This window comes from Scatophagus argus, chromosome 6 (genome assembly GCF_020382885.2).
Source record: "Scatophagus argus isolate fScaArg1 chromosome 6, fScaArg1.pri, whole genome shotgun sequence".
NCBI classification, from domain to species: Eukaryota; Metazoa; Chordata; class Actinopteri; family Scatophagidae; genus Scatophagus; species Scatophagus argus.
This window is the reverse complement of record NC_058498.1, coordinates 23,323,760-23,342,787: the sequence shown is the minus strand read 5'-3', so window position 1 is coordinate 23,342,787 and position 19,028 is coordinate 23,323,760. Positions and strand designations below refer to the sequence as shown.

Sequence of the window (19,028 nt, the reverse complement as noted above, 5' to 3'; positions counted from 1 at the left end):
CCACTCACAATACTTTTCCGCATTTCCGCATTTTCTGGCTTTGTTTTCTGGAGTGGGTACAAAAGCAGGTGTAGCTGTTTGAAAGCCGTAACGTGTAAGGATTCCGCGTGGGTTGATTTATTCAGAAAGACCTGCTATTGTGTTGCTGACACACACATCCAAACCCGGTGAGACAAGCTTTTATACAAACACAGCAATATGGAACCACTTGGCCTGGAAGCCGTGCAGAGAGAGAGAGAGAATCAAGGTTGAGTGACTTACTGAAGGGCACAGCAGAAATTCAGCACCTGGATGAAAACTATGAACATCCAGCTTTCACAAAGTACAGACACAGAACACGGGAGAAATGTAATCTGCATGCTACAAATGTCAACCTGTCTGTGAGTGTGTGTGTGTGTGTGTGTGTGTGTGTGTGTGTGTGTGTGCGTGCGCATGTTTTCTTGGCAGCTTAAGGTGAATGAAAGGTTAAATTTTACAAGAGAAAACACACCAACTTCCCCATCAAAACATTTTGTCATTGTTGAAGTTCAGCAATACAAAAGCATATAAATGACTAATGCAGGCTGTTTTACTCAGTGTAGTGGTCGACGTGTGACAATATCATTTCAAATAATCAGCAAATAAATAACCCTGAATATTATTTTGTTTGTTTGTTTCAGAATATATAGAGACTGATTAAGTAACTACCAGCCTCCTTGTGTTGGTTCACCATGCATAACCTTAAGAGAGTCACTATCAACTCGCTGCGCTGCCTTGTGTCATCAGCAGGGCTTGAAATTGACTTTTTGGATGCTCATTTCAAAGTTAGTGAGTTTCTACTCACGAAAGCAATTTTCTTGACAGTGACTGATAAGATCATGCACTGCATTCAACATATTAATTAGTGAAAATCAGACATCACTGTAAATCTGTGCCAAGCCCCTTCAGTCCTCTCGCTAATGCAAGCTGCACATGTATCACTAAATCTAAATAATATAACATGAAGTTGAGACTGACACAAGTGAAAAGGAGAACCAAGAAATATTTGTTTCAATAACGTGTCGCTCATGTAAATGCAACTAAACGTAACTTTATATGACTTTGTCATTTAAGATAAACAAAGGAGCGATAACCAGCAAAATAATGGAATGGGTTTTTGTTTTCTTGTGAACTGTAAATAAATCGCACAGTGTGTACCTGCGAAAGCACAATATACTGTAAACAGTACTGAAAACAGATACTGCAAATTATTTCTCGATAAATCATGAAAATAAAATACTAAGTTCTGATTTGTATCTAGCTCTCTTAATACATCTGTGAGTATGACTCATATAGCGAGTGCTGGTCGCTATGGCGAGAGCAACGAGAGCTTAAGAAAGAGCGGCTGATGAAAACTGTGTGTTTCTGGGGCTTTGCAAATTTAGTGGAATGAGCCCTCAGCCTCAACACTCTTATTTATTTAATCTTCCTGTAAATGCATATGGACAAAGGAGAAACGTGTGCTTCACTGCAGACATGCAAAGTGCCCTTCAGATGAGTGGAAAACTGCTTTCCGCTGCTTTGATAAATAAGACACAAATGTAAATAGTAAATCTTACCTTGTCACTACTGCAGTAACACACACACACACACTTGCCTGTTCCTGTACTCATACTCGTATGTCATAAATACAAGCTCAAAAAACTGTACAAAAATCTGTCAGTCTGCTGCCGTCTATATTTGTCTCTCTCTCTCTCTCTTTCACACACACACGCACACACACACACACACACAACCATCTGCTGCTGTAATGAGCATGGCTGAGCACCACCATTTGCAGTATCAATCTTCCAGGCTACATATGTCATGCAATGCCACGCAGAGACAGCAGGCGGAAAAGGGGGGGCTTTATGGTCGCCAAAGTGTGAATTAATTAGCACCATGTCTGAGGGTTCTCATTCTCATCTCCTCAATATGTCACGCTCTATGATCTAACAAGGCCCAGAGCAGATAAAAAGCACAAGCTCTCCAGCACATCCTTAACTTGTCCTCCAGCACATGAGCTGATTCTGAATGGCAGAAATGAGTTTCTTCTCAGAGTTGTTTTTATTTATTTCTCCAGGTAGTCCGTTCAGTGACATGAAGAAAGACACAGATACTGTCCCACATCTTTTTACTTTATGGAACTAAGGGTTATTTGACATTATGACTGAGATGATTAATCAGATGATCTGAAGATGATACTGATTGCAGAATCAGGTTACATTTTTCTTATCCATATGTATCCCACAGTTGTCACACTTGTGGGTAATGAAGGTTTAACTCTGCTTTTATCCAATTAAAGCTTTGCCAGTTATGCATGCTCATAACTGCTTGTCTCTGGGAGAAATTTCTTCCTTCAACTTTGTTGTGTGTCAGTAATATTAAACACACACACACATACACACAGAGTGTGTTTGGAGAGAAGTGCTGCCGATGGGACCATCTGTTATTAAAGCTCAGGCTCGTTGAAGCAGGGAAAAGATATCTTCCAGAAACCAGCTCATTGCATGTCTTGTGTCTGTAAATATTAGTCCTGGCACAGGCCATGGGTGCTGGTGGTGTATGAGCTCTTGCACCAACAGTCGTGTGTGTGAGGGTTTTTTGTATTAATGAGTATAGAGACTTCACCATCATTATAATAACCTTCCCTGGGAACATTGTGAACTGCTTTGCACAAAAAAATGTCTTCAAGGTCCTAAAAGGCAAGATTTGCAAAAATGTTTGGTCTCTTACAAATAACCAAAAGTGATTACAACGAGGCAGCTGAGCAAGTGAAGGAAACTGAAGATCTGACCAATATCTGCCATTGGCATAGTTTATCATAATACTGTGTACACCCAACTTATGAATGCTATACTTTCAGTATAAAAAATGATATTATATACATATAAAACAGTCCCACGAGGCATCCAATAACCCATGCAGTGGATCCTAATCTGCCAATTGTGGACCTTTTCAGTCATCGAGACTCCAAAGAAATGATGTGAGGAATTAATTTTATCCACAGATTCCTATAATAGGAGCACGCACAACTAAAAGTATGCCCTGCAAAAGCTCCAGTGCATGGAGACTGGGGGGCAACCAATATTGATTAGTATATCTTTAAACCCAAAGCCTTTTTGTTGCTTTCTGTCCATCCACTCATTCAGTGTCTGATCTGTTTGCGTGAGGCATGCCTTACATCTTTCATGAGATTATATTTGATACATTGACTATGTCATCAAGGACAGGTATTTTCAAATTCCCTGTAGTTGGGCTTTAAATAAATATTTCCTTGTAGATATATTAATACAGTAACTGAAAGTTGAAGCTACACTTACAACAAGATCCCAAGATTTCCTCCCGGTTCAGTGATGTTACGTTGAAACTCAACACAGTTCAAGTCGAGGGCTGCTACCTGATTTGTCTCCATCTTTGTTCCTGTCCCTGGAGATTCCAGGTACATTTACCTGAAATAACAAGAGATGATCTACCCTGCCTACTTTACTCTGGCCAATCTAATTGCCCATTTTGCAAATTTGCTACAAAAACACTTGAACCTTGAACTGTGATTGTTTAGAAAAGCTCCTCTCTGGCACAGGAGTGTGGTTTGCTCTTGCCTAAAGGCAGCAGACGGCTCATTGTCACAAAGCACCGCAGCTGCCAGCTGAACCCCAGTTCAATTCCAGCGCACATCTTTTTGTATTCCCTCTGCTCCTAGGCCTTAGCTGACTTTATTCCTATGATCGCTTTCTCACTAAATCCCGTTTTTAAGTGGGAGAAAAAGCAGAGACATCTTTATTTTTTACCTTTTCAGGCAGAGAACAACGGGAGTCACTGAAACTACTGTTATAAAATCTGATAATGGAAAAAAATGATCAGTAATCATTTAAGTCAAACAACTTCTTTAACCAGTCTGTCCGCTGTCTGACCTGCTGTCTCAAGTTGCATGTTCATTATAATGTTGACTAAGGATACACCAGAACACTTTATAATGAGCTTTGATGTTTGAATAGTAGATATAGTATAATATTAGATATTATTAGTTATTATTAGCATTAGTTATTATTATAATATTAGTATAATAGTAGAAAATGAAAGCAAATAGAATCACAAATACATTATTGGATTAAATTAAACGGCATTATGGATAACACTTCTTTCTATGTACAGCTGTGTCAGATAATTTGAGGAGTGTTACATTTTAGCTACATGCCTGTTAGCATGCTAACATTTAGAAAACGTTAACATGCCAATCTGGATTAAACTAATATGTTTAATATGGTAAACGTATGCTAAACATCAGCACAGTTAGCAGAGCTGCTAACAAGCCTATCAGCTCTCAGTCTCAATAAATTTTGTGTCCAGCTTGGGTGCTGTTCAGCTGTAGTAGCTGTTCATCCTAACAAACACCCTTTTACCACCTGGAAATGGAAAAAAAATTGCACTGTACCCCATAATTTTGGTGTAGGTAGCTGCAGTATCACACACTGTTTTAAATATAGGTAATATTCCCTCAGGTGACATTAATTAACAATAGCAGCTAGCCATGTGAAATATTACGAGTACCACTTTATCACGTTTCTTGCAATGTTTGTTAATGTACTCAACTACAACTTGAGAAGTGAAACTGAACGCCACCCCTGCTGCTCCTACTGTACTTTGCAACACTGCATCTATTCATGTGCTGTCGTTACATAACTTAACTACATAGTTTATGGTTTATTCATGAGGCCTATTTTGGCCCAGAGAACTGGGCGTCCTGAATCAGAGGAGAATCTCTCCATCTTTCCACGGGCCTCAGGGGAAAACAGGCGGGCAGGCGAATGAGATCGCAGACTCGGACAGAATTACCACTTCACTGAGAGAGAAAGAGGAAAATGATCTCTGTCACCTGCTCTGCTTCTTCCATGCACCCATCTGACCATCATCATTCCATTTTCTCGCCTGCTTCATCTGTGTACATGCACTTGTGGAGATGCGTGCCGATGTGTGTGTTTAAGTGCTGCACTGCTCTGAATTTAATGCTGCCACTCTAGATGTCTACACGCATACATTTATGTAGACTGCAAATGATGCTACCAATCTGAATAGGACAGGGGTTGGGTGGGAGGCCGTGTCATTGGTGCGTCACTGACAATATACTACATCTTTTCTGAGTGTGTGTATGAGGGGGAGAGAGGAAAGCAAAGGTAGCTAGCATGTCACAGGAGAGCCCTCTGCTGTTTGAAGTACCAATCACTCAGTCTGGCATCTCTTCAAGGCTTGGTTTTAGCTGTACAGGAAGTCGTTATCACAATGTCAGATAAAGTTTTCCCTCCTTCTTGTTGCTTCTTTCTGTTTTGAATATACAAAATGACTATTGATTTGGCTGCAGAAATTTTTTCAGGAAATTATGAACTTTCACCATGTTTCTGGCATTATTTTGGCAGTTTTCTTTTCTACCTCCTCATGTCTCCTTTAGAGCATCCGTTCAGACATTCAAGTTGTGCAACAGTACAAAAATTATAAACCTCATCATATGATCATTTGTTTTGAAATTGTGTCTCAATCAGTGTTGTGTTTTCAGATTACAGTTTTATTAACCTGAAATCATAACTACGTGCAATGGAGTACAACCCCATACAGTACAACACCATCTTTAAAAAAACAAAAAGACCCTTCAACTTGATTTTAACTTTTGGTTTATCTAACTGTCATCATCAATCAACATCAATCTTACATTCAAACAAAAGGTTTATGTTTGATTAGCAATCAAACAGTTATAGCAGACAGTCCCTTTCTTCAGAAACTTGATACAATGGCTTCACCATCAGATTAAGACGGCAAGTACTTTGGCTCTAAATGGCATCACCAGTGCAAGATGGACCTTAAACAATAATTATGTTTAAGCTCCCTCTCACCTCCATGGGGTGTGTGAAATTTTTCTGAAATGTAACTAGACATGTGGTACTGTTACTGGTTCCATCTCTAACCTTGTGATAAATATTTACATATGCTGTACTGTATATGCTGTTTTAAAATTACCACAAGGTACTATACTAGGTACACGTTTCCGTTGACATATTGCTGTGATGACAAACTGCGTTTTGTTGCATTGTACTTGTACATGTGTAATGACAATAAAATTGAATCTAATCTAAAACCTAATCTAATGTACTGGCACCAATGAATAGATTAAAAATGACTTCAGAGCCAAAAAAAGCAAACATTTCTCAGATTGTGAAGTGTGAAAAATGATTAAACTTGAACTCTACATTATTGCAGGTACATGCATATTTAGCATGCAAATAAAACAATGCTATTAAAGAAAGAAAAAACAAGACAGACTGTCACGACCAGCGACAGACAATGAAGCTGTGGGGGGCTTAGGTAGTCAGATAATTGACAAAATGAATAAAAAATGGAAAGACCTTCTAATGTCAGACTATAGAGACTCAGGTTCACTCAAAAACCACCCCACGCTAAAAGCTCACCCTGTAGCTTTGAGTTGACTTGTTACCTTTCAAAAGGCCAAGAGGCTGTGAAGGTCACCTGAAGGTGATATGATAAGATATTTACTCTTCCACATCAAAAGCAATTCCATCAGACAAAAACCATGAATGTAACATGGCCGCCCAAAACTGTGGGCCAATAAATAGTAATAAACTTGTTTCCCACCGAGTACACAAAGTTATGAGGCAAGTTTTATTTTAATGAGACTGCATCTGTTGCAGAGAAACTGAACCCGCTTCCACCATCACCGGTAGCTTGAGATCAGAATTTTAAGTCCGTGTTACTGGAGAAGGAAATTATAGAAGCTACAGGTGAGAAAGTGTTTATGAACAGACAATTGGATTACTGCATAATCCAATATCATACAACTAAATAAATGTAATTCCCTGAATAAATAAGTGACTTGTTTACAAGCTATGTGTACATTCTTTTTTCAAGCTGATCCAATCAAATGTGATATTCTCAAAACATTCAACTTCTAGATTTTAAATGAAACAACAATTTAAATGTAGGGGAGAATAAACAGGAGGTGGCCATATTATCTTATTGAAGCATAAGCCACATGCTGTTCTTGAACGCTCCTGTGCAGCTGTCAATGATAGGCTGTGAATGCACACTGTTGTGTAGTTGTACTACCATAGGTGTTCTGTCCTGGGTACCATAACAAGTGTCATCACCGCTTCTTTAGACTCACCAAATATTATGCCATCTTGGAAAGTAGTCAAGACATTTCACTTAACACCCACTTTTGGCTAGGTGTAAGATTTAATCTCAAATGTGCAACAATTGTTCATTGTACATAGGGTTCATGTTGCATGTTGAATCTATCCTGGTCTTATGATTCAATTTAGGCCCAGCTGGTGCAATCTTGGCCAGGAGAGAAGGCCATGACAGGAGAGGAGGAAAATGTTCATGCTAGTTTGTTCTATCTTCCACTCCACTCCAACTGTCATATTTCTTTACTTTGGATTGTCTTTTACTTTCTGTTATGTCACGGCCTCTTTTCTGCCTTTCTTCCTCCATCATTATCTCTCACCATTGCTCCCTCTCTCCTCTCACTGCCTTTTCCTCTCTCTCTCTCCTTTGCCTTAGAAAGAGACGCTCCAGAAATAAGGCCATAAATAAGAAATCAACGGCCTTTTCTGTCCCACCACATTACAGGCTTTTGATGTATGCTTTCTGCAGTAGTATTACTCACCAGCCTCAAATCAATGCTCTAATCTTTCCCCCTGCCAGATTGATTTCAGTGGCAGAGAGGTGCTGAGCAGATCTGTACACTGTAGGCCATTTCCCAAATACTGGCAAAGTATTGTTATAAAAGTATAGCTGCTTTGGTAGATTAAGCAAGAGGCCAGATAGGACATAGCCACACAGGTATGAAAGCTTATTATGCATGATTTCAGGTTTGGTATGTTGTTCAATCCCATAACAAAATAGGCTTCGTATAACAACAAAGTGCTAAATAGCTGAGCGTTAGAATTGCAGTATAAACATTCTGTTAGTGATTCTCTTGACTGTCTCACAATATAACAACACTAAACCAGCATTGCCCCAAACTGTGGTTCTAGTAGGTATATTAAACGAGCAACATGCTAACACCAAATTTAACAGGCTAACCTATAAAATTACAACATAAAACATGGTAAAAGTTACAACTTCCAAATGCTGTCTGTAATAAAAGTCACACAAGTAACCAGAGCAGTCAGCTGCATAAAATACACAATTCAACAAGATTTTGTGACTTTGCAGACGTTTTACAAGCACCGAAGATATTCAACTAAAATTAAAACAGCAAAATATGTCCTTTTTAAACAACAATATGATTACCAAGACTAGAAAACACTCAGAGAGGACCTGCCTACACTATTTATGACCCACCACTATTTATGAGGAACATAAAACTTTTAGTCATTTAAACTGTCGTTTTCCTATCATGATGTTGGGAGATGCCATCATTTTTTGCAGAATTACTTAAATGGGACTTTGAAAATTGGTTGGTCATGTCTATAATTTGATATCAAATTTGGATTTTGGCACCATTTGATCTTTACTGAAGCACCAAAACAGAATTACTAATTTGCAGCAAATTCCAAATCAACCACTCTCAAATGGGAACAAATTTCTTAAAAACTGACATTCTTTTAAAACTGGATGGCTCTATCTACTTTTTTTGTCAAGAGCAGTGCTTTTGTGAAGCAAAAAAATACACTAGATCATGCTTGCAGAGGCCCTTTGTTTTTACAGTAGTTAAGCCAGTATATTAAATCCATCTAGAAAGAATTGTATTGTTTACATGTTAGCCTCTGTGAAAGTGAGATGCTTGAGTGACTGCTGTGGCTTCCTCACCTGATTATGTGACGAGGTTGTTGGCAGTCTGCCTTTCACTCTCAGTGCAGTTTTTGGTCAGGCTGACCTCCAACACATTCAACCTGTGAGGGCCTGGAGAGACAGGGAGAAAGAGAGAGACAGAGAGTGTGTGTGTGTGTGTGTGTGTGTGTGTGTGTGTGCGTGTGTGCATTTGTGTTTGTGACGTGTGCCTTGAGTGGATGAACAGAATACTGGGGTTATCATCCAAGAGTCAACTCAAGTGGAGACAGACTTGAGGCTCACTGGCCAGGAATGAACCAGGTCAGCTGGAACACACACACACACGCACACACACACACACATAGATAGCTCCACTGCAAACTGACCTTTACTTTCTCTGCTATGGAGCAAAAGGTCTCATTGTGTGTTTTTTGTTTGTTTGTTTGGTTTGATTTGTTTTATTTTGTCTTTTGTCATGAAAAGACAAGTGTCGGTCATTTTTTTACACTGAGACACAAATTTTTATCTTATTTTATAAAAGGTGTCCTGGTAGCCTGATGGATTCCTGGTTTGATAGCAGCTGAAGATGATTATGGCATATCCACAGCTCTCTCTTTCTCTTAGTTTGCTGTCTACTTCTCTATAGGACAGAAGTGCAAACGAAGTTCTGTATGTTGCATGTACAGAATGTTTGTGAATGTAGCTCCAGTTATATTAAACATGCAATGTTCTTGGCTGATAAAAAGACACAAGTTACTTTTTTGTTTAGAAATACTTTTTTTCTTGTGTTTCTACAGAGCTTGTCACTGTTATGTAGCACAAAATGATAAAGTGTTATAAAGAGTTGCTTTAAGATGTCAATGCTAACCACCATGCTGTCCCCAGTTGAAAATCTGCAGCACAAACCTACTTTGTGATGAATTAAGGGCTGCAAAAGCCTCCTGAGTGAGCTCTCCCAAATGACCAGCAGAGGCAGTGTACCTTATGCATTCTGGAAATGGATGATGATACCCAATACCCATATTTCTATACAATTTGAAAAGTGACAAACATAACATGATGGATTGTGCATGAAAATTATTATATGGGCACACTACATATATTTAATTTTTCAAATTGTTTTTACAGCTTTCCATATGTTGAAGCATCCAAATGTTCAAATGTTTGATACAATGAATACTTTATCATGATGAGATATGCATAGAGCTTTAATGTAGCCATAACATGCCATCTTTTGAGGCCTGCTATTGGCTATTTAGTGAATGAGGCAACAGCATTGTGATTAGACACGATTGTAATGCAACACTTTACAGTCACTGCAGTCACACTGAGTGTTGCTAAAAGTTACTTTTTAACTTCTTTATACAAATCTAAAGACAATTAAAATAATTTCTTTTAAGGTGAAAACTTACTATCCTTGGACTACAACTAGCCTTTTCCTGGAGAGCTCCGCGTGACTACCTTCTTCATCTGGGTTTATTCAAATTCAAGAAAACAGCTAGTAAGCTTATAAAGACTGACAAGTCAAATTATATGCATGCAGTTTATTTTGTCTTAAACATAAATGTAAAAAATTAAAAAATTCTACCAAGCCTAAATGTCTTAAAGGTCCAGTGTGCAGGCTTTAGTGGCATCAAGTGGCACTAAGTATAATGTCTGTTCACCTGCACATTTTCTGAGTACATCATTACAGAGCATATCCTACCCAGGTACCCATACCCTGTTCTGTGCTTACACTGGAATGACAATAATACATGCAAAAAAATAAATTCATTCAAATTTCTTTTGGCTGTGTTTCTACAGATGACAGCAGAAGCCATTCTCCGTCTGGTTAATGATCCTGTGCTGCCATTCTACCCTCTGGACATTGCCCTGGATGTTCAAAACAAACTCAAAGGTAATAGTGAAAATAAGACATAATATGAAACAATATACTGCATTATGAGCTTTATTTAATCAGATATTCTCATTAAGATTGCCAACCAAGGCTATTATTGACCAGCCAAGACCTCTTCCATGTCAAGCTTCCATGGTAAGCTGAACATTCCATTTTTTCTTTCAATTCATCACTGATGTTTGTCATGGAGTTTTTCTCTAAGCACTTGTAACTTCATGGAACTAACACTCAAAAGCACTGATGAAGAATAATTATATTGTAATTATAATAAGAGACAAGCAAACTTTAATACAGGAAGACAGGAAGAAATTCTCAAAAGGACAGGGTGAACATGCTGTCTCTTATAGTACAGCTCACCGATGGCAACTTTCCAAGTATAAATACAAAGGCTAAGAACCTTCCTTCTTCTACCTTTTACAGTGGCTACACACGAGGCTAAAACAGCTGCACAGATAGAATATCATCTCCTTTTACATTTTTTCTTTAGGTAATCTCATTCATTACTTTCAGGACATGAACACAAGAAGAGCACAGCTCTGTGCGCCCTCCTCATGACATGACAGAATAGTAAGAATAGGAGCACCACAGTGAATAAATAATTAAGTTATAATTTTACTTGTGCACCCTATCCTTGAAGAAGAGTTTGATTTTTTACTTTAATATTACTTCATCATTGTTCTTGATTAAGTCCACCACTCCCTCTCCACCAATTTATAAGAAATACATATAGGCTGGACAACCACAATCAACCAAGAACTGTTTTAAATGATTACATGTGTCATAAAAAACATGACATATTATAGGGACCCGACAGGCCAGGTCGGGTTCAGGCTTAGTTTCCATCATTATATGGGCTGGGTTCAGGCAGGCCTGACTGTAAAAATGTATGAACGACTCCTTCTTGACAAAAGGCAAAATGTGTATGCACACATTTGAATAATGTCAGGCTGTAGCGGCTTCTGGGTTTGGACGGGTTTGGCCGAATTCTATCGGGCTCGGACCATATCGAGTTTAATTTTTAAGGTCCGATTACAGCTCTGTTTTGGACTACGTCCTGGTATACCAGTGGTACATCAGAAATATACACCAGAGTGAGGCCAAGAGTGAACTGCTACATTGACCACAGAGTGATCTGCTGCAAAGTTGCAAAGATCACAGGAAAAGGCTTCAGATTCAGTGACTCTTGAACCCTGGTGTGGAAGTGAATCTTCAGGCAGAAATCAGAGAGAACCTGTGTGAAGAGGCAGAGCCTGCCACAGAATGTTACACGAATCTTGTAGAAAGTATTGAAGGATTCATTGGCTCCTTCTAGGAGACACACTGGGCAGAGTTTGGCCCCCATTACCAAACCCAAGTCTACTACATTCTGTTGAAGTGTCAATCCTCCTGATGTATAAGGATGGCATAATGCAGTGCAGGGGTCCTTACTGAACCTGACATGCCAGGTAGACCTTGACCATTTTAAGATGGTCAAGGTCTCAAGTCTTTTTAAGACTGAGAAGGACACTACCATGCTGTAGAAGAACAAGAGAAAGACCAAGAGAAGACTGTAGCCTGTGCCCTCCTGAACGAGCTTGCCTCCATGCTTGCCACGGTGAACACACCAGAAAGTCAGTGCAGCTTCCGTGCAAAACAGGCACCATAGTCCTGATCTTCGTGCTGAAACACAAGAGAAGTGCAGAGAGCAGAATGTGGGTGTCTACACTGCCTTGCCAAACTTGGCCAAAGCCTTTAACACAGTGATCTGTGAGAATCTGAGGAAAACCTTCGACTTCCCATCAAAGTTTCTCACAATCATTCGCTGGCTTCACCAGAGTCAGTGAGGACAGGTCAAGTTTGCTAGCTCCCTGTCTGACAGTCTTTCCATTCCATGTGTACTCACCACAACACTGCTCTCAGTCTTCTTCAGCATGATGCTCCATGAAGCCAAGGAAAACACAGCCAAGGTCAACACAGCAAAGGGCATCTACATCTGCTTCAGAACAGACAACAGAACCTTACAGCATATGGTCCTGGAGCTCAAGTTCCTGTCCTTCTCATTTACTTGTAAACAGCTGCATACAAGTAAATGAAAAGATTGAAGTGGAGTGGCTACTGTTTTGTAAAAACTAGTGCTGCATGCAACCAGATTTAACACAATCTGGAAATATTCTGTTGTCACAGCAGGATTATTCTCTATGTCTACAGTAAGATTGCTGATTATCTTGCAGTGCTTATAATACAGATTATATACAATACAATATATAATCCATGAAAATGGAAACACATTTTCTCTAGTCTAGTCTTTACTGCGCAAATGTATATTTGTATATTTGGGCCAATACAAATTCGGAGGACTAGAAGCTATTGTAATATTTCACATAAGTCTAGTTAGCCTACAGTTATAGAGCTTCCAGTGTATGATGCAGTGTAGGTTAGGGGAAGAACATAATGAATCATTTTTAACCTAAATTACACTCATGTTAAATTTAGGAGAGGGTTCCTCAGAGTTACATCAAGTGATTTACATATTTATCACCCAAAATGCGCAACTTGCATAATAAAAAGAATGCAGCACTTTATTCAAGGTCTGAGCGAACCCTGTGCAAATTTACATTGCCAAATATTCAGCAGTTAGCATGCTGCACAACCTCTCAGGTCGTCTGAACCAAAATCAGCTTATTCAGTCACAGTCTCAGAGCATGCAAATACTCTGTCCTTGAATATTAAGATGACCTTTGAAAGAGGATGAACAACAGAGGCTTTGACACATTTATCCTGCATGCTGTGTTTGCATGCAGACTCAGAATACACAAATTGTTACGTTACTTTTGTGGTATACCAAGAAAAATCCACAAGTACAAGCACTGTCAGCAAGAATGAGATTTATGAATAGATAGTTTATACAGTGTATGTGTTGTTCTGAATTTACAATTATTTCTATAAAATTCTTCATTCTTTAGATAAAATAAATCTTTATACTAGCATCTGTCATTCCTTACATGCTCAGATCAGGGACTGAAAGTGATGGAGACCATCATATGTAACTTGAGTCTCATTCAAGGTACCACTAAGGTAATTGCTCACTGGCTCAGGTTCACTGGCTCTGTCTAAGCATGTAAGCACTGTCCCATTAAGGCTTAGATTGAGTGGTTATGCTTCCTTGTCTGAGACTAATGAACAGATTATGACCCGAGAGAGATGAGTGATTATTATACCTGCCTGTAGCCTCTGTCTGTTTCTTTGTCACTTTGTCCCTCGCTCTACCCCCTTTTCCCCTACCCACTTTCTCACTGCTATCAATTCAATTCAAAGGTACTTTATTGGCATGAAACATACAACTTCTTGGCATCATGGTACATCAGTGGTGAAATGAAGAAGGGTGCTATAAGTGAGCATCATTTTATCAAGTCTAAAAGGCCTCATCATCCAGCCAGAACACAAATGATAAAACAGAATTACACGATTAATTAGCAGTAGGATTTAATACAGCTTTATGTGACATTTCTGTTATCTGGATTACTCCTTTACAGTGTAAGGATCAATGTTTTATCATTCTTGGACATTACTCCCCTCCTCCTTATCCCACTGTCTGTCTGTCATATTTCAATAAGAAACACTGATTTTAGCAAATGATCATATTTGCTATCCGGTGTATGTAAGACCACAACAACACCTTCTAAGAACAACAATCCAACCATGTAGGAGCACAAAGATCATCTATGAAAATACAGCGCTACTACTGGTTAACCTTTCCGGTCTTCCTTGAGACAATATGGCAAGATATTCTGACTCTTTTTGAATTTCTAGAGAACTCAAAGACATTTAAGAGAAATGACAAAATGACAACAGACAAGGTTTTGCATAAATATATCATAGTTTACAACATTACATACACCTATCTAATCAAAGCTTAGAACAATTTTTGTGGCTATTTTTTATGGCTATCGTTTACAAAATGTAGCTGTCTATATCTGTCTAACTATTCAGAAAGATTATGTTAAAAAATTAAATCCTGAGCTTTGATTGGTCGAAGTTAATATACAGATAGTGGAAACAGCCATCAGCACCAGACCTGTTTGAAGCCCTGGATAATTCAGAGCTGTATTCACAGTTTTGGAACCAGGCAAGAGACAACCTGTCCATTGGTCGATTACAAAGAAAAAGCAACAATTAGTGAATTTTATGTGGACATGATCAAATCACATTAGCCACTTAAACTAACTAATTTATTAATATTTCAAATTCATCTGCTGTTACCTTAAATCTCAGACATACATGTACAAGCATCTGGTTGGGAAGCTAATTGTGATTTGCAGAGACTGAATTTTACAGTGACGTGGTAGACATCATTGTCCAGGAGTAACATTTTTGAAATAAACTGTATTTGTCGAAACACAGGTTCCAGATTTTTCAATGAGAGAACAGAAGTAGGTGTAATAGTAAGTGTACAATATGTTTACATTAACAATGATGTTTACTTTACATTTGGGAATATTTAGTCCACAAAGTTGGAGTTGGATGATTGAAATAGATTTTTTGAATTGTTTTTATGGAACCACAATAAAGCTTGATGTGGTTTTTGTTAAGAAATGAAGACATTGGGGAACAGGCTTTATTTTAATTGCACATGCTTTTCAAAAGGCAGTGGGACATCATGTCCCTACATTTCATCTCCGACTGTCATTTTCCTTCTGCTTGCATTTAGTTTTATTATTTCCATCAGCTGCATGTAATCAAAAAGAGGCTCCTTGTAACAGTTTTGGATTCTTTATTGTGGTCATTAAATCAGTATTAAATTTAATTCCAGGTGGCATTATGAACATCTTTAAGTTATAAATCTGACTTTTTGAAATGTGAAGACACTCTCAGTGCTTTGTACCAAGCAGTTCCTGTTCAACCAGAAAGCAGGTGGGAGAGAGCTTTTATCTCTGCTGGTTAAAAATACAGAGAGGCACCAGATGGAGAGAAAGAAGAGGAGGAGGAGGAATAGGACAGTGAAATAAATACTTTTTGATGTGTGTGTGTGGTGACAGATAGTGAGGCACGATAAATAGTTCCTGGTATGTGTTAAGATTGCATGTAGGTTGGTTAATGGCAGTGGTTGGAGGGTAGAAGCTGGCATGTTGATGGTAAAATCTGAACATCTTATAATTTTAACCAATATAAAAAGGATGAAAGAATGAAAGAGCCAGTGATTCTGTATTTTTCAGCCCTAAAAATTATCATTTCAAAGTTTACTTTAATACAATTCAATTCAATTTCAATTCAGTGTATTTATATAGCGCCAATTCCAACAAAAGTTGTCTCATGACATTTCCAATTAGAGCAGGTCTAGACCATACTTGGTAACAGTGGCAAGAAAAAAACTGCTTTTTAGAAGGCAGAAACCTTGGAACAGACCCCGGTTCTAACATGCATTCATGAAAAATGTGTGCAGAAGAGGGGAGAGGAAGAGAGAAGCTCAGTGCTTCATGGGAGATCCCCGGCAGCCTATAGCAGCATAACAAGGGGCCGGCCTAGGCCAGCCCTAACTATAAGCTTTATCAAACAGGAAAGTCTACTCTTAAACACACTCTTAAACACACAGTTTACTTTTGAAGACTCTAGGAACCACAACTAACCCTGCATTTTACAGGCAGCCAATGTAGAGAAGCCAGTACAGGAGAAGTATGATCTCTAATGCTGGTTTTTGTGAGTCAACTGTGCAGCAGCATTCTGGATAAGCTGGAGAATCTTTAGAGACTTATTGGGGCAACCTGATAAAAGGGAGTTACAATAATCCAGCCTGGAAGTTATAAGTGCAGGGACTAATTTTTCTGCATCTTTCTGACTCAGAATGTGCCTAATTTTTCAGTATTGCGGAGGTGAAAGAATGCAGTCTTTGAAATGTGTGTTAGTTAAAGGACATGTCCTGATCAAAGATAACTCCTAGTTCACCTAGAAGCCAGGAGTTATTTTTTACCTTCAATGCTCCTCAACAGAGTATAGGCTTGTGGTTATTTTAACAGTAGAATGGGTTTCAAGCTGCTCTAAACAATATTTCTACATGAACAATGGATCAAATTACTTCATGTAATGCGAAAGGTGTTCATTGTGACAAACCCCTCAGCTCGGTTCACCTCAGGTCTAGAGCACATTTTAAATGCCTTTCTGCTCATTGTTGTGGTTTTGCAGCTTGCCAGGTTTGCCACAAGTTATAAGTTGAAACAACACAAGGTGAGGTTGTGTTTACAGCTTGTTCTGCTTACCCCAGGGTGCCCAAACAAGTCTGTTATTGCAGATTTAACATAATTAACCTCATGAATCATATCCTGCCCTGCTCCCTAGGTTATGTTTTTCGTTGTTTAATGTCCTTCATTCATTGTTTCTATTTTTATTTTAAACTATTAGGCTGCCCAAATAGAGCCTGGGTTTACTCCAAGGTTAAAAGGCACTTTTCCCTTGCCACTGTCACCAAGTGTTCGCTAATGGGGGAATGTTGGCTCTCTCTATATATTAAACAGCATGGTCTGGACCTGCTGTATGTGAAAAGTGCCATAAGATAACTTTTGTTGTGAACTGTAAATGTGTTGTGACTTGACTTGACTTTGTTTGTTTTTGGACTTTTGATTCTTGCATGCTCTGTAACAGATTTATTTGCTGGCTTTATCTGATTTATTTGTCCTTGGCCTGCCTCACCAGCCTGTAAGCCTTTTTCTACCTTTTTGTTGTGTAACTGAAATTTTGTACTGCTTCAGCTTCACATGTAGCACCTGCAGTTGGTCCTAATCTTTTGTTTTCTTCTGGTGCATCTTCAGTGAATTGAAATGTATTCAGTTTTAATCATCCGCTTAAGTATGAAGCATTTGATTCTCACTTTTTCACACTAAATCCAAAAACTTATCATGGAAGTTGTTTTTGAATACTAAAATGATCATTTTTTAAAATGTTTAAGAAGGGTGCTTATGTTTTATTCTACAAGATGTGCAACTAGTTCAGAGTAAGGACAAAATTCAACACATACTTCAGCTTTGTAGAAATTCTAAGCATCTTACGTGAAAAAAATAAGTTGCTTTAGAGAAACGAAAAGAACAGAGGCTGGCAGGATGAGTGAGCAGGATTTTTGATCATGCATGCCACAAAGTAAAATCTGTATGTTTTACTGGTCAGATGCTGTCATCACTGACATTAACTATCTAGAAACAAAAGTGAAGTTAAAAAAAAAAAAAGAAAAAAAAAGAAAAAAGGAGTAGTTTCTGAAAGTAATGTTTCTGCAAGCAGAATGTTAGTGGATGTGATCAAGAGGGAGTTGAAACAGCATACTATGTGTGGTTTTGTCTAAGTAAGAGAGGACACATGTTTGTACGTGTGTTGTGTAGGCTCTTTGGGTAGGTGAGGACACGTGTTTTATGGGTCTAGTCAAAGATCAGTGTGAGTATATTTTGAGTTGTGCGAAATGGCTGTATGCGTGGGTGTTTGAGTTGAAATGCTTGGGTGTGTGTGTGTCTGAGAGAGAGAGAGAGTTAATGTGTGTGCATGTCTGGTCTCTGGGTGTTTTAGCAGCCCCCTGCGGCAAAGGGCCAGTGATATTTAATGGATTCTTCACAGCCTGCATGGAGCACTGCAGTATTCATGACTGGCAGTCATGGAAGGGACTCAGATCAAACAACCAGTGCTAATTGAAACCCCCAAAAACCTTTTGTTCAACTTTTTTTAATCACTGTTCTCCTTTCTTTTCTCTTTTCATATAAAACTGCCTTTGGTCTCGTCTGATCTGACATAAATCTCCATTAATTTACTGTGGTGATAGTGCTCAGTGGCAGTTCTGCCTTTGGTTCTCAACTGCCCTGCCAAAGAAAGGTAGAAATGGCTGTTGTCAGTGCTGGGAATTAGTAGAATACACTGAGGAAATGAAAGTAAATTGTGTGCCCATATGAATAACACTAAATATTATTGTACATTGTATGAGCTGTAATTAGATATATCTCAGCGGCAAAGCCAAAGTACATTTGCTGTATAATTAGATAGCAATAAGAGAGAAGGTGACCACGGTACATCCCAGCGCAGTGACTTTCAGTTCAATTCAATTTATGTATATAGAACCAAATCACAGCAAAATTTATCTCACGACACTTTCCAATTAGAGCAGGTCTTGACCAAACTCTTTCATTGAATTTTTTAGGGCAGAGAGACCCAACAAAACCCCCATTAGCATGCGTTTGGTGACAGTGGAGAGGAAAAACTTTTAGAAGGCAGAAACCTCAGAGCAGACGTTATTTGCAAGACCTCAAACGGGCATATGCGTGGTTGGGTAATGTTTTCAATCAACTGGGATCTCGATGACAATGAGTTCTGGTGATTATTTAGCCATTCAAGTAGGAGTCTTCCA

General features: G+C 38.7%; 1 protein-coding gene across 3 annotated transcripts in view; it reads left to right on the top strand.

Annotated features, from left to right (window-relative positions):
• LOC124061065 (inactive N-acetylated-alpha-linked acidic dipeptidase-like protein 2) overlaps positions 1 to 19,028 on the top strand; it is a 466,730-nt gene that overhangs the window by 424,078 nt on the left and 23,624 nt on the right. For all 3 annotated transcript variants that reach the window (XM_046392589.1, XM_046392590.1, XM_046392591.1), the window contains one exon: positions 10,585 to 10,678. In XM_046392589.1, coding sequence (XP_046248545.1) covers positions 10,585 to 10,678 — 94 coding nt within the window. The remainder of the gene's footprint in view (positions 1 to 10,584; positions 10,679 to 19,028) is intronic.